This window comes from Balaenoptera musculus, chromosome 3, assembly GCF_009873245.2.
Source record: "Balaenoptera musculus isolate JJ_BM4_2016_0621 chromosome 3, mBalMus1.pri.v3, whole genome shotgun sequence".
NCBI lineage: Eukaryota > Metazoa > Chordata > Mammalia > Artiodactyla > Balaenopteridae > Balaenoptera > Balaenoptera musculus.
Window position 1 is genome coordinate 91,226,347 of NC_045787.1, and position 15,813 is coordinate 91,242,159.

The 15,813-nt window shown below is 39.5% G+C and overlaps 1 protein-coding gene across 4 annotated transcripts in view; it reads left to right on the top strand.

The window, feature by feature from the left end:
- The window catches only part of EPB41L4A (erythrocyte membrane protein band 4.1 like 4A), a 264,564-nt gene that overhangs the window by 163,126 nt on the left and 85,625 nt on the right, over positions 1-15,813 (top strand). For all 4 annotated transcript variants that reach the window (XM_036848718.1, XM_036848720.1, XM_036848717.1 and 1 more), the window contains 3 exons: positions 893-980; positions 3,252-3,340; positions 3,897-3,960. In XM_036848718.1, coding sequence (XP_036704613.1) covers positions 893-980; positions 3,252-3,340; positions 3,897-3,960 — 241 coding nt within the window. The remainder of the gene's footprint in view (positions 1-892; positions 981-3,251; positions 3,341-3,896; positions 3,961-15,813) is intronic.

Sequence of the window (15,813 nt, forward strand, 5' to 3'; positions counted from 1 at the left end):
AATTTGTGGTAAACATTCTTCTTTATAGATTTCAAAAGTGTTATATTGCTGGACTTTCCAGGGTACCATGGCTGAAACATGGGATTGCATCGAAGCAGGATTTCTTAATTTTTAAAAATTTGTGACTCCTTTCGTTAACCATTAAAAATCTCTCTCTCTCTCTCTCATACACACACACACACACACACACACACACACACACACACACACACACACACACACACACACACACACACACACACACACACACACACACACACAGAGTTCCAGTCATCCATGGGGATTCCTGGCAGATGCTTACCCTCTTTAGGGATGAATGCTGTTTTCTGTATATTGTCACCAATGAAGATTTTGGGAAGATTTTTATACTTTGTATTAAGAAAGTGACAAGGACTTTTACAGTTTCTAAAGAACTACACGTGTGCTCAGGAGATGCTGACGAGCCCCGGTTGGGTGGTGAGGGCCCATTCTCTCTTCTTCCCTCCAACACTGCTCTCCTTCGTTTGCCTCCCGGTGGAGAGCTTGCCGGTACACAGAGACGTTTAACTGTCTGTAAAGTATATGCTTTTTAATCTGAGTGCTTATATGCTCAGTAATCTCTTTGGGGGTTTCTGAAACTGAGACTTTTTAATATATGTGGGGCTACTGGGATCAGCTATAATGAGCAAAACTAGATTTGGTAAATGAAATTAACTTACAAGTATCACCTCGTAGTATTAATTCTGTCACCACGAAGGCAAGAGTCTTCTTGAAATACAAAGGCTTATGTTTGCATTAGCACAAAGGATTATTTATTTTTCCAGTGAATATAGTGAAAGTGGCTTCTCTTCCCTGTGAGCGCAGTAGCTATCAGTAAAGTAAGGCTCTTTGTTTGTTTTTATGCTGGGCGTAGGGGTCAGGCCCCTTCTGAAGCAGAGCTGAATTACTTGAGGACTGCTAAATCCCTGGAGATGTACGGTGTTGACCTCCATCCTGTCTATGTGAGTAACATTTAATTAACACAAAGTATTTTAAGCTGATGACATTTTCTTAAAAAGTCACTGGAACTCCCAAAGGAAAGCAGCAGTCCTGTTGTTTAACGAGCAGATGATACTTCTTCATCTGTGTTTTTGAACACAAAGAATCTCTTGCGTGGATTAAAGCCTAATGAGTTTTGCATAAAAGTCTGTGATTATATTTCCGTGTGTAGGAAACAATTAACGGGGCTTGAAAACACAACCTGGATAACAGCTCCAGAGGGCTTAGCTAAACATCAAAATAGTTTTAAATTGGTCTGTAATTGATTATATTGGACAGAAAACAGGAGGATTTTCCAAAAAAATAGATTTTATGGCTGAAAAACAGTCATAAAATCACCTGCCTGCTAAAGTAGACTTTAGGCAACAGTATATGTGTAACTGTTGGTGGTTCTATGTTGGATATGCAGGTTCTGTCAATATTAGGGTTACTGCCTACTGTAGTTGTTGCCACTGCATAAATAGGAGAATTTTTGCAGTTTTTCTTCAGTGGCTGATGAAAACTTGCGGAATATGATCAGTGGGCACTTACACTGAATCTGTACTGAGTGTTCAGGATCCAGGTCTTCAACTTTGAGCCACTTCTCTAAGGTTATCAATTGGTTATTCTACACCAGTGAGATTGTAATGTCATTGTCTTTGATTTTATGAGAGTTCACTTACCAATAGACAAATCTGATTATTTGAGAAAATGGACCAGGTGTCTTATTCTTTACATGAAGTGAATTGCTAAAGATTATACGTAGATTGAATGTTTGTCATTTGGATTATGGAGCTCAGTTGGGTTGTTTTGGAACTCAATTTTTAAGAAACCCTGATAAGACTTACTGTAATGCAAACAGCTCATTGACGTATTCATTTTGTAATATGTCTTTTGCTCATCAGAGTTTCCTAAAACAAATCATCTCATATTATTTGTAAAGAATTAGAAGCATCCCTGGTTATACTGTTAGTATGGCAGTAAAAGTTACATATTTGGGAGAAGTAGTAGTTCCCTGATAAATTACAGTCTGATCTCATTAAACCATTAAATGCTCCATACTACTGTCCTTTAAAAATACTTCTAAAACTTTGTGGAGTAATTTTTTTTTTTTTTCTTCTAGCCACATTAATCTTGTTAGGTTTTCAGTTTTTAAAAAAAATACATTTTATAGGAAATGTATAAAGAGAGTCTTCTGCAAAATGCCTCTGCAGTTGTATAATGTTTATTCTAATTCAAAAATATTTTTTTTGTTGGAGGTGGAAATTTATGGCAAATGAACTGAATTTGTTAGAATCTTCCATACATTCCTTTAAAATCGAATTTTTAGAACTGAAAGTGGGCAACAGCTGATATTTTTTGAAAATATATTAGTTATCTTATGTTCCTTGGGAATTTGACTTTGCAGGCTGTTATTTGACCTTAGGGTAGAAAAAAGATGGATACAAACACAATTCTCTGTGTGTTCTTGGTATCCACTCTGTTTGTGACCTTTTCATTTCAGAATCCCATTTTCTTAATTGGGATTTGTTATTGCCCGGAAATGAAGGGTTTCCAGTCTTTACCTACCAGAAGAGATCGTATTTTAAAATTTTTGAGCAGTCTTAAAGTCACAAATGGAAATAGGAAGCTGCATGCTGGAGACCTCAGAAAATCCATGTGTCTGTCTGCAGGTGGCTGCCTGAGGTTTCTGGGGAGGGTGGTGGTGAACCAGGACTCATGATTGTCCTGATCAGAGAGTAAGATCAAGACGAGTCCTTGGAAGGGGCCCTTGAGAGCAGCCAGTGGTTGTCAGTTCTTGGCTGCACAGGAGAATCACCTGGAGCATTTATGTGTTTTTGATACCTGGGCCCCTTCATTACAGATTCTCATTTAACCGGTTTTGATGGTACCCAGGCATCAGCATTTTAAGCTGCATGAGGGATTCCAGTTAATGTGCAACCAGGGTTGAGCACCACTGTAGAAGCAACGTGGGGTGAATCAGTCAGTGGCTGGATTGGTAGGTAGTCCAGGTTCTCTTAATGAACTGAGGTGACCAGTTAGAAAGCACTAAGAAAAATTTTCTTAAAAACTTTGAAAAAAATGAGCAGCACATTAGCTACCACGATAGCTCAGCTAGCTTTCTAAGCTGATGTCTTTCAAAAACCAGATCTAGTATTTATGCAACAGATTATGTGTGTATGACTAGTTACAGTTTGAGAAAGAGTTTTTACATGAACAAATTTATGGTTATAAACGTATGTTTGTTTTTGTAGGGAGAAAACAAATCTGAGTATTTCTTAGGATTAACTCCGGTTGGTGTTGTTGTCTACAAGAATAAAAAACAAGTGGGGAAGTATTTCTGGTAAGTTTAACTTGAGGGCAGAGTTGGTATTAAAGTTGTACACTGTATGTATTGGGCTTATGGGACTTTGTATGTCATTGAAAGCGTTGGGGAAAGGCAAACAGGTACATTTCCAGTGGTTGACAAGTAAATGAGTGAAATTGGGTATAAGTTTTCTTCCAATGCATATCAGTGTATCTTTTCTCTGTAAATTTCAGGTATTTTGATTCTGGACTCTCTTGTCCATGGAAGCTGTGTGTAGTAGGATTTCCTACCCATTCCAGGGTAGGCTGTGGGCCCAGGACTCCTCTGAGTTCTAACTCTAAATGGGGAGGGATCTGAGAGAGATAGGGGAGCCCATAGCACTCACTATGTCTGGGAAGGCAGCACCACCAGGGCCTGGGGACTCCAAGCTTGTCTGCATTTACTGGAGAAGCCCAGGAGAGTGAGAATGGAGTTTTGTTCAAGCAGGTGTCCAGAATAAAGGATGTACAGGGAACTCTCTACAATTACAGTAGCAGTCTATAAACCAGTCTTTTTCTACTGAATACTTCCCACTATCTGTTTTGCTTTTCAGGCCTCGGATTACAAAGGTTCACTTCAAGGAGACACAGTTTGAACTCAGAGTACTGGGAAAAGATGTAAGTTTGTGTTTAGTGCTTAGCTTCCTTGAGACAGGAAGTCTTGTCTACTCATTGATAACTTAGAAGACACGGTGAAGTAAAACCGCCATGTTTTCTTCAGCTGCAGCCACATGGAAGGAGGTTAATTGACTCATGTGAACAACTTGTCAAGGAAGGGAAGGGGAAATGAGTAGAAATGAATGAGTTGGTAATGGAGAAATGTCACTTCAGTTTTAGCAAAGGAAAAAAAATAACCTTTCTAGGGCACAGGAGAGAATAGGATGTGATTATCATTATTAGTGTAATTCGATCTTCAGTATGGTCTATGAAGGTAAGATTCATGTAATCAGAAGGGTGCAGCCTGCATGTAGGATAAAACGTGTCCTAATTTTGTCCCGAAGTCAATTGAACAACAACCTGTAGGGAGTCACACTTCTGTTCTTTCCCTAGTTGAGCGTGGTAGATAAACCAGATGGGAAATTCTGGATGCTTTCAAGGGACAGTGGAAGCCAAGGGTGCAGAAATGCTGACGGTCACTCTGCAGGTTGGCAGTGACCTCCAGGACTGTTTGGGTAGTGGGTACAGTGTTTGTCAGAGCCTCAGGGTGCTCTCGTGCATTGACAGGTAGCTTTTAGGAAACTGGGCAAAAGAAGACAGGATGTGAAAGCTTCCTTTTAATCTCCCTGTGACAATAATGCTCCCTTGAAGTGCTATTCCTATAATTCATGTTTATGGGATACGCGGGTGAAACTATGACGTAGGAGAATTCATCCTTCTGTCTCTTTGATGTTAACTTTATGCTGAAAAAAAACTTAAGTGAATAGTGTTGAATTGACTTTCTAATAAGATACTTGTAAAAAGAAGTAAACAAAATCTGCTGACGCAGCCACAAGCTGGGATACAGGAAGCAAAGTGGCTGCAACCACAGTTGGAACCTGGTATCTGGCTTAGTGTCCCACATGTAGCAGGTGCTCGGTAAATACCTGTGGCCTGATAAGTGAATTGATGGACTGGGATGGTGGGCTGCCAGATCAGAAAACCTGTTACTACTATTGGTTCTTCTTCTAGAAAAAATACAGTGATCCCTCCCAGAACTGTGTGATATGCTGCCAATTATTGATGAAACTAAAATTGGATTTTTGACTTGAGTTTTAACTTGTAAGGAGGGGAAATTCCTGGTTTTTAAAGGAACAAATAGTCTAAAAAGCTTATAGTAGTTCTCAACAGTCTAGTCTGAAGAAAGTCCAGTTTTCTTCAACCTTAAAAGATGTGCTGATAAAAGATTGAATTAAAATTATCCAAAAGTATTATAGAATAGCTCATTAGATAGTAGTGTTACACAGTTTTCTTCCTATCCTGCTGCTGGTTTCACGTGACTTGATAATGCAAGGAGTAAGGTCTGTTTAATACTTGGAAATAACATTTCAAGTTTTTAATAAGAATGTGATAATGGGAATTCCCTGGCAGTCTAGTGGTTAGGACTCCGCTCTCTCACTGCTGAGGGCCTGGGTTCAATCCCTGATCAGGGAACTAAGATTAAGATCCCACAAGCTGCACAGCCAAAAAAAAAAAGAAAGTGATAATAAAATGATAAGGCTTTTCATGAAAACAAAATAAACAAAGGGATTGCATCAATCTAAAAAGTTTTGGCACAGCAAGGGAAACTATCAGCAAAACAAAAAGGTATTCAGGAATTCTGAATAAGTCTAAAATTATTTTTAGACTAAAATTAGTTTAAGTCTAAAAATATTTAAGTCTAAAATTATTTTTAACTTAAAATTAAATCAATCAGTAGCCAAATTCCAACTCCTGTACTCCAAAAGAAAATAAAAATAATAATGTCATCATTGCCACGGTAAAACTTGTACATATTACATTAGATTCTCCTCTCAAAGAATTCATTATTTGTTGGGGGGGTTGGTAAAAATGGATAAAGGGGGTCAAAAGGTACAAACTTTCAGTGATAAAATAAATTGTATATATTTGAAAGTTGCTAAGAGAGCAGATCTTAAAAAGTTCTCATCACAAGAAAGAAAACTTTTCTGTAACTATGTAAGGTGACAGAGGTTGACTTACTGTGGTGACCATTTTGCATTGTATACAAATATCAAATCATTATGTTGTATACCTGAAACTAATATAAGATTATATGTCAGTTATACCTCAATAAAAATATAAAAAAGAAAAAGAATTTTCATGGAAGCATTACTATTATTCAAAGTCATTTTTCCATTTAGACCTAAGTTATTTTTGTGAATGAGGCCCTTTGGTGAACTCCTTGTACATTATTATTACAGTGCCTTAAAATGTCTTCTACTACCTTGGGATAAATATTTGGTAAAGTTGCAGCTAACTCGAACTTTCAGCTTCTTACATTTCTTCATTATTAAGCGAAAACAACAACAGAATTGATGTCAGCATGTGATTTTTTTAAAAAATGGCAGTCTCCACAGGGTGGCCTGGTTTCCTACACACACAGCTCAGTCCCTTTGCTGTAGCATCTCTGAGAAGGCATAGATGTTTGTTTGTGTGCAGCCTGAGGCACTGCGTGCTCCTGGGTCATTAAGCTTAGTGGCAGTGGTCTCTGGTAAGGTGCCAAAGCAGGTCACATATAACTCAGGCTTGAATCAAAGGAATTTTAAAATTTATTTTATTAAATAGCACATTAATTTAACCAAAGCACTCCATTTTCTGAGAATTCCGGCTTTGCAGACTCTTCTTTCTCCACCAGGGTATCTTTGTGAGGTGGTGATTTACATAATGGTAGAATGAAGTTGATTATTTTCGAGGCCTAACTGTAATCATAGATTAAATAAGAAAGGCCCCTGAAACCCATTACCTGGAACAATAATCACAGTCAGCTTGAAAAAGGATTGAAATCCTTATTCTACTGGTTTTCCAGTCGGCTGGTCCGGTCAGAGAGACTTAACTGTCTATGTTAGGAGCTGTTAGGGCCAAATTCAGAGATTCAGTTACCAAAAGAACAGCAATGTCCTACAGATAAAAGATTTTCCTGGTGCCACACTATGCCACTAACACTGTCCAATTCCACTTTTTAATATTTACCATGTCCAACAAAACTCATTGACATATCTTATTAGATAGTAATAATGTCTAACATCTGTTTATATATTGCTTTGCATCCACAAATAACAATCTCATCTTTTTTCTTTTCAATATCCTCACCAATATTTTCTTTTTTTTTCTTTCTTTTATAAATTTATTTATTTATATTTTTGGCTGCATTGGGTCTTCGTTGCCGCGTGCGGGCTTTCTCTAGGGGCGGTGAGCGGGGTCTACTCTTTGTTGCGGTGTGCGGGCTTCTCATTGTGGTGGCTTCTCTTGTTGCGGAGCATGGACTCTAGGCACGTGGGCTTCAGTAGTTGTGGCATGTGAGCTCAGTAGTTGTGGCACACGGGTTTAGTTGCTCCGCGGCATGTGGGATCTTCCCAGACCAGGGCTCAAACCCATGTCCCCTGCATTGGCAGGTGGATTCTCAACTACTGCACCACCAGGGAAGTCCCAGGAGCCCCATTTTTAACATGATGAGTCTGAGGTGTCTGTTAGACTTCTGAGTGGGGACATTTAATAAGTGGGCTCTGTGAGTCTGGAGTTCAGGACCAAAGTCTTTGCAGAATATTCAAATTTGAGAATCATTGACATATCCCTGGATTCAAAGCTATGACGCTGTATGAGGTCACTAGGAGAATGAGTGTAGATGAGAAGAGAAGAGGAAGAACCAGAAAAGGAGGCTGAGAAGGAACAATCAGGGAGGTAGAAGGAATCCTAAATTGTCCTCACCTTTGCCAAGTGAAATTCATGTATTAAGCAAGGTTCAAATGATGCTGACATGTCAAATTAGATAAGGACTGAGAATCAACCTTAGGAATGTAGGAGGTCTTTGATAAGACCAGTTTCAGTGGATTGAAGAGTGAGTTTTAGCAACTCCACTCTTAGCTGTTTGTACCCTAGAGAATCACAAGGGACATGGATATTCCTTGCAACACTTACGTGAAAGTAAAAAAGGAATAAATAAAAAACAGAGACGTTCATTCATAGGAGAATGGACACCTAAATTCATGCATGTTAAGAAAAACAAAAGAGGTAATAGGAGGAGTGGAATTGGAGATGGTGAGTGTGGACAGCTCTTCTGAGGAGTTTTGACACAAAGAGGAACAAATAGGGAGATACCTGGCGGGGGAAGTGGGGCAAGAGGAGGTGTGTGTTGTGTTGTTTTGTTTTGTAAGTTGGAAGAAATAATAGCACATTTATAGCCTGATGAGAATGATCCAATACATGGTGAAAACTTGATGTAGGAGAGAGAAATGCTGGAATGATATTTGCTGAGTAGAGGATAGGAGATGCCAGCTGTTGTACAAACGGAGGCATATACATGGTTTTCGAGAGCAGCCAGGGCAGTTCATCTCTGGTTTGCAGGCAGGAAGAAGGAGTGTGGGAATGTAGATGGGGGAAGGTGGTTGTTCTCTTATGACCATTCTGCTTTTTATTTTGAGGGAACTAGGTAGCACGGTCTGCAGTTGAGACTGAGGTTGGGGAGGATGTGTTGGGGTCTGAAAGAAGAGGAAGCTATTAAATAGTAATTTGGGAGAGAAAATGGACATGGGACATGTGGTTTGATGATGTCCTATGATAGTTTCGTGGTGTGAAGTGTCATAATTTAAAGTGAGCCCACTCATGGTGTGCTTTTCTCCAGCCACATTCAGTGGCACTGGGGCAGGCACGGAGCAGGTGGGGTGTTGGTTTTGTTAAGAAAGCAATACAAAGAAAGAGAAGGGCAAGGGAACCCAGTGGGGGCAGGGGAGTGATTATAGTGTTTTGCCGTGGAGTTGAAACTGGATAAGGAGGTGACTGAGGATAGTGAAAGAGTGGTTGAGTCTGTGGGTGGAGGTCCTGGTTTAGTTGAAAGATTGTTGGGGGTAGAGTATTGGAGGGAGTTAGCTGGAGAGGGAGGTGGTGATCAGAAAGTTGGGTGCTAGGCATTGAGATTAGGGAGGAGCTTCAGTTATTGTAAAGGGAAAGTCCTAGGGCAGTGGTTCTCCTGGGGGCAATGGCCTATCATCCCCTGCTCCCCAGCCCTGGGGATATTTGGCAACATCTAGAGATACTGTTGGTTGTCACAGCGCTGGGTTGGGCAGGGATGGTGCTGGCTTCTGGAGGGTAGAGTTTGGCTGTGCCGCTAAACTTTTCCCAGAGTGCTGGGTGTTGGTACAGGAAGGCCCTCCTCCCCCAACAGGTGTCAGTAGTGCTGAAGCTGAGAAACCCTGCTCTGGAGTTAGGAGCATGGCGGTGAAGGGTGGAGAGAGGGGGCAAGACAACCTTGTTGGAGAAGAGAAGTTCAGGGAACTGAGATGTCTGGGAGTGGGAGGGATCTTTTTTTTATATATTAAAATTTCCAGTAGTTAATTCAAGAGTAGTATTGGAGAGAGTGACGGAGACTGTAGTAGCATCAGCCTGTGAGGGAGATGACTTAAGGGCGACAGCCACCATAGAGGTCACAGGTGATATATATTATCTGATGAGATTCAAACCTGGGAGTTCTATGGGGAGGGAGAGAGAATGGTATGAAAGTGGCAATGGGGAGCAAGGAGGATCCTCCCCCGCTTGCAGGCCCAGTGATATGAGAAGAGTCGGGGCAGAAGGCACAACACCACATCAGCACCGTGGTGCACACTGTCCTCAGGGGAGAGCCTGGGTTGACTGGCTCAAGAGGGTGAAGGCAGCACCCTCTCTGTTTAAGAGAACAGATTGGAGCTGGGGGATTTTGCTGTTGGTAGGCTATGAATTCCAGAGGGCACCAAGGAAGTGTTTCAGGATGTGGGTAGCAGTGGAGGAGGGGGACAGACAAGGGGATATGCTGAGCATTATTTGGGGGTGACTGACATAAACAGATATAGGGGACATAGTGAGACGGGGTCCAGTGGGTTCAAGGCAGATGAAGGCGAAGAGGCTATGAAATTTGAAAGGGAGTGAGGGTTGGTTTTCCAGGTCTGCTGTCCACCCTAGTGATGAGGGTAGAAGGCCTGAGGGAAGTGAGATGGTCCCAGTGCACTAGTGCAATCCTCCCTTTCTTGGGAGAGGACTTCCCTGATCTGTGTGCGTGTGCTGGGTCTTGACGCTGACTGATGGACAGGAGGACTGCTGGGGGGACTGGGTGATGCATCAAGCCTAGGGCCTCACCCACTGTGATCACATTTACCTTTCAGAAAGAGTACTCTGGCTGCAGGGTGAACCTGGAGGTGAGAACAGAGACAGACAAGTTAGGAGACTGCAGATTGATCAAGGGGAGATGACGAGGGGGTAGTCACCACAAGGAAGGAGGCAAGTGGACAGATTTGAGGGGCACTTAGGAGGTAAAATTGCTTCTGATTGGTAGCAGATTGAATTTTTTTGTGCAAAATAGGGAGAAATTCAGGATCATACCTGAATTTCTTGGTTTCATTAACAGGGAAAAAATGCAGTCCCCAGAGTAGGCCCGGAAGTTGGCATGTACTAAGCACGTTTGTTGAATAAGTGGAAAAAAATAATGCTGTGATTACATTTACGTGAGATGCATCATGGAACTAACCTCAGCCAAACCTACCCAGCGTGACAGGATGTAGAACCAAAAGGTTTCTGGCAGCTCTGGCCACGAGTAATTAGATCCACTTGGCCGAACTCTCAGCCTGCATCGAGAAGAGGAAGTAATGGTGGCCAGGAGTTGTCACTGTTTGTCAACAAGCCCAAGAGGTTTTGCTTACGTAAGCTAGGGGTTCCTTTTATGTTTTTAATAGAACTACAGATTAAAAAAAAATTTTTTTTATTTGAAAATAATTCCAAATTTACCAAAAGTTGCAAAGATTAAAGTATTACAAACAACAAGTTTCCCTCATTTTACTCACATTCACTTGTTAACATTTTACTCCATTTCCTTTTTTACTTACCTCTCTACACACACACACACTTCCTTCTGAACAATTTAACAGTAAGTTTCACATGTCATGTGTCTCTAAATACTTCAGTGTGTGTTTCCTAAGAATAGAGATGTTCTCTAATGTGACCATAGACCACAGTACAGTTATCAACTTAATTTATGTTGGTAGAATACTCCTTTTTTTTTAATTTTTGAATTTTATTTTATTATTTTTTTATACAGCAGGTTCTCATTAGTTATCCATTTAATACATATTAGTGTATACATGTCAATCCCAATCTCCCAATTCATCACACCACCACCCCTCCCCCACCACTTTCCCCCCTTAGTGTCCATACGTTTGTTCTCTACATCTGTGTCTCTGTTTCTGCCCTGCAAACCGGTTCATCTGTACCATTTTTCTAGGTTTCACGTATATGTGCTAATATACGATATTTGTTTTTCTCTTTCTGACTTACTTCACTCTGTATGACAGTCTCTAGATCCACCCACGTCTCTACAAATGACCCAATTTTGTTCCTTTTTATGGCTGAGTAATATTCCATTGTATATATGTACCACAACTTCTTTATCCATTCGTCTGTTGATGGGCATTTAGGTTGCTTCCATGACCTGGCTATTGTAAATAGTGCTGCAATGAACATTGGGGTGCATGTGTCATTTTGAATTATGGTTTTCTCTGGGTATATGCCCAGTAGTGGGATTGCTGGGTCATATGGTAATTCTATTTTTAGTTCTTTAAGGAGCCTCCATACTGTTCTCCATAGGGGCTGTATCAATTTACATTCCCACTAACAGTGCAAGAGGGTTCCCTTTTCTCCACACCCTCTCCAGCATTTGTTGTTTGTAGATTTTCTGATGGTGCCCGTTCCAGCTGGTGTGAGGTGATACCTCATTGTAGTTTTGATTTGCATTTCTCTAATAATTAGTGATGTTGAGCAGCTTTTCATGTGCTTCTTGGCCATCTGTATATCTTCTTTGGAGAAATGTCTATTTAGGTCTTCTGCCCATTTTTGGATTGGGTTGTTTGCTTTTTTAATATTGAGCTGCATGAGCTGTTTATATATTTTGGAGATTAATCCTTTGTCCATTGATTCATTTGCAAATATTTTCTCCCATTGGGAGGGTTGTCTTTTTGTCTTGTTTATGGTTTCCTTTGCTGTGCAAAAGCTTTGAAGTTTCATTAGGTCCCATTTGTTTATTTTTGTTTTTATTTCCATTACTCTAAGAGGTGGATCAAAAAAGATCTTGCTGTGATTTATGTCATAGAGTGTTCTGCCTATGTTTTCCTCTAAGAGTTTTATAGTGTCCAGTCTTACATTTAGGTCTCTAATCCATTTTGAGTTTATATTTGTGTGTGGTGTTAGGGAGTGTTCTAATTTCATTCTTTTACATGTAGCTGTCCAGTTTTCCCAGCATCACTTATTGAAGAGACTGTCTTTTCTCCATTGTATATCCTAGCCTCCTTCGTCATAGATTAGTTGACCATAGGTGCGTGGGTTTATCTCTGGGCTTTCTATCCTGTTCCATTGATCTATGTTTCTGTTTTTGTGCTAGTACCATATTGTCTTGATGACTGTAGCTTTGTAGTATAGTCTGAAGTCAGGGAGTCTGATTCCTCCAGTTCCGTTTTTTTGCCTCAAGACTGCTTTGGCTATCAGGGTCTTTTCTGTCTCCATTAAAATTTTAAGATTTTTTGTTCTAGTTCCGTAAAAAATGGCATTGGTAGTTTGATAAGGATTGCATTGAATCTGTAGATTGCTTTGGGTAGTATAGTCATTTTCACAATATTGATTCTTCCAATCCAAGAACATGGTATATCTCTCCATCTGTTGGTATCATCTTTACTTTCTTTCATCAGTGTCTTATAGTTTTCTGCATACAGGTCTTTTGTCTCCCTAGGTAGGTTTATTCCTAGGTATTTTATTCTTTTTGTTGCAGTGGTAAATGGGAGTGTTTCCTTCATTTCTCTTTCAGATTTTTCATCATTAGTGTATAGGAGTGCAAGAGATTTCTGTGCATTAATTTTGTATCCTGCAACTTTACCAAATTCATTGATTAGCTCTAGTAGTTTTCTGGTGGCATCTTTAGGATACTGTATGTATAGTTTCATGTCATCTGCAAACACTGACAGTTTTACTTCTTCTTTTCCAATTTGTATTCCTTTTATTTCTTTTTCTTCCCTGATTGCCGTGGCTAGGACTTCCAAAACTATGTTGAATAATAGTGGCGAGAGTGGATATCCTTGTCTTGTTCCTGATCTTAGTGGAAATGCTTTCTGTTTTTCACCATTGAGAGTGATGTTTGCTGTGTGTTTCTCATATATGGCCTTTGTTATGTTGAGGTGGTTTCCCTCTATGCCCACTTTCTGGAGAGTTTTATCATAAATAGGTGTTGAATTTTGTCCAAAGCTTTTTCTGCATCTATTGAGGTGATCATATGGTTTTTATTCTTCAATTTGTTAAGATGGTGTATCACATTGATTTGTGTATCTTGAAGAATCCTTGCATCCCTGGGATAAATCCCACTTGATCATGGTGTATGATCCTTTTAATGTGTTGTTGGATTCTGTTTGCTAGTATTTTGTTGAGGATTTTTGCATCTATATTCATCAGTGATATTGGTCTGTAATTTTCTTTTTTTGTAGTATCTTTGTCTGGTTTTGGTATCAGGGTGATGGTGGCCTCATAGAATGAGTTTGGGAGTGTTCCTTCCTCTGCAGTTATTTGGAAGAGTTTGAGAAGGATGGGTGTTAGCTCTTCTCTAAATGTTTGATAGAATTCACCTGTGAAGCCATGTGGTCCTGGACTTTTGTATGTTGGACGATTTTTAATCACAGTTTCAATTTCATTACTTGTGATTGGTCTGTTCATATTTTCTATTTCTTCCTGGTTCAGTCTTGGAAGGTTATACCTTTCTAAAAATTTGCCCGTTTCTTCCAGGCGGTCCATTTTATTGGCATAGAGTTGCTTGTAGTAGTCTCTTAGGATGCTACGTATTTCTGCGGTGTCTGTTGTAACTTCTCCTTTTTCATTTCTAATTTTATTGATTTGAATCCTTTCCTTCTTTTTCTTGATGAGTCTGGCTAATGGTTTATCAATTTTGTTCATCTTCTCAAAGAACCAACTTTTAGTTTTATTGATCTTTGCTATTGTTTTCTTTGTTTCTATTTCATTTATTTTTGTTCTGATCTTTATGATTTCTTTCCTTCTGCTAACTTTGGGTTTTGTTTGTTCTTCTTTCCCTAGTTTCTTTAGGTGTAAGGTTAGATTGTTTATTTGAGATTTTTCTTGTTTCTTTAGGTAGGCTTGTATAGCTATAAACTTCCCTCTTAGAACTGCTTTTGCTGCATCGCATAGGTTTTGGTTCATCATGTTTTCATTGTCATTTGTCTCTAGGTATTTATTGATTTCCTCTTTGATTTCTTCAGTGATCTCTTGGTTATTTAGTAACGGTTCTTTAGCCTCCATGTGTTTGTGTTTTTTACGTTTTTTTCCCTGTAATTCATTTCTAATCTCCTAGCGTTGTGGTCTGAAAAGATGCTTGATATGATTTCAATTTTCTTAAATTTACTGAGGCTTGATTTGTGAACCAAGATGTGATGTATCCTGGAGAATGTTCCATGCACACTTGAGAAGAAAGTGTAATCTGCTGTTTTTGGATGGAATGTCCTGTAAATATCATTTAAATCTATCTGGTCTATTGTGTCATTTAAAGCTTCTATTTCCTTATTTATTTTCATTTTGGATGATCTGTCCATTGGTGTAAGTGAGGTATTAAATTCCCCCACTATTATTGTGTTACTGTTGATTTCCTCTTTTATAGCTTGTTAGCAGTTGCCTTATGTATTGTGGTGCTCCTATGTTGGGTGCATATATATTTATAACTGTTATATCTTCTTCTTGGATTGGTCCCTTGATCATTATGTAGTGTCCTTCCTTGTCTCTTGTCATATTCTTTATTTTAAAGTCTATTTTATCTGATATGAGTATTGCTACTCCAGCTTTCTTTTGATTTTAATTGGCATGGGATATGTTTTTCCATCCCCTCACTTTCAGTCTGTGTGTGTCCCTGGGTCTGAAGTGGGTCTCTTGTAGACAGCATATATATGGGTCTTGTATTTGTATCCATTCAGCAAGTTTGTGTCTTTTGGCTGGAGCATTTAATCCATTTACGTTTAAGGTAATTATCGATATGTATGTTCCTATGACCATTTTCTTAATTGTTTTGGGTTTGTTTTTGTAGGTCCTTTTCTTCTCTTGTATTTCCCAGTTAGAGAAGTTGCTTTAGCATTTGTTGTAGCGCTGGTTTGGTGGTGCTGAATTCTCTTAGCTTTTGCTTGTCTGTAAAACTTTTGATTTCTCCATTGAATCTGAATGAGATCCTTGCCGGGTAGAGTAATCTTGGTTGTAGGTTCTTCTCTTTTATCCCTTTATGTATATCATGCCACTCCCTTTGGCTTGTAGAGTTTCTGCTGAGAAATCAGCTGTTAACCTTATGGGAGTTCCATTGTATGTTATTTGTCATTTTTCCCTTGCTGCTTTCAATACTTTTTCTTTGTCTTTAATTTTTGCCACTTTGATTACTATGTGTCTTGGTGTGTTTCTCCTTGGGTTTATCGTGTATGGGACTCTCTGTGCTTCCTGGACTTGGTTGGCTATTTCCTTTCCCATGTTAGGGAAGTTTTCTACTATAATGTCTTCAAATATTTTATCTGGTCCTTCCTCTCTCTCTTCTCCTTCTGGGCGTCCTATAATGAGAATGTTGTTGTGTTTAATGTTGTCCCAGAGGTCTCTTAGGCTGTCTTCATTTCTTTTCATTCTTTTTTCTTTAGTCTGTTCTGCAGCAGTGAATTCCACCTTTCTGTCTTCCAGGTCACTTATCCGTTCTTCTGCCTCAGTTATTCTGCTATTGATTCCTTCTAGTGTAGTTTTCATTTC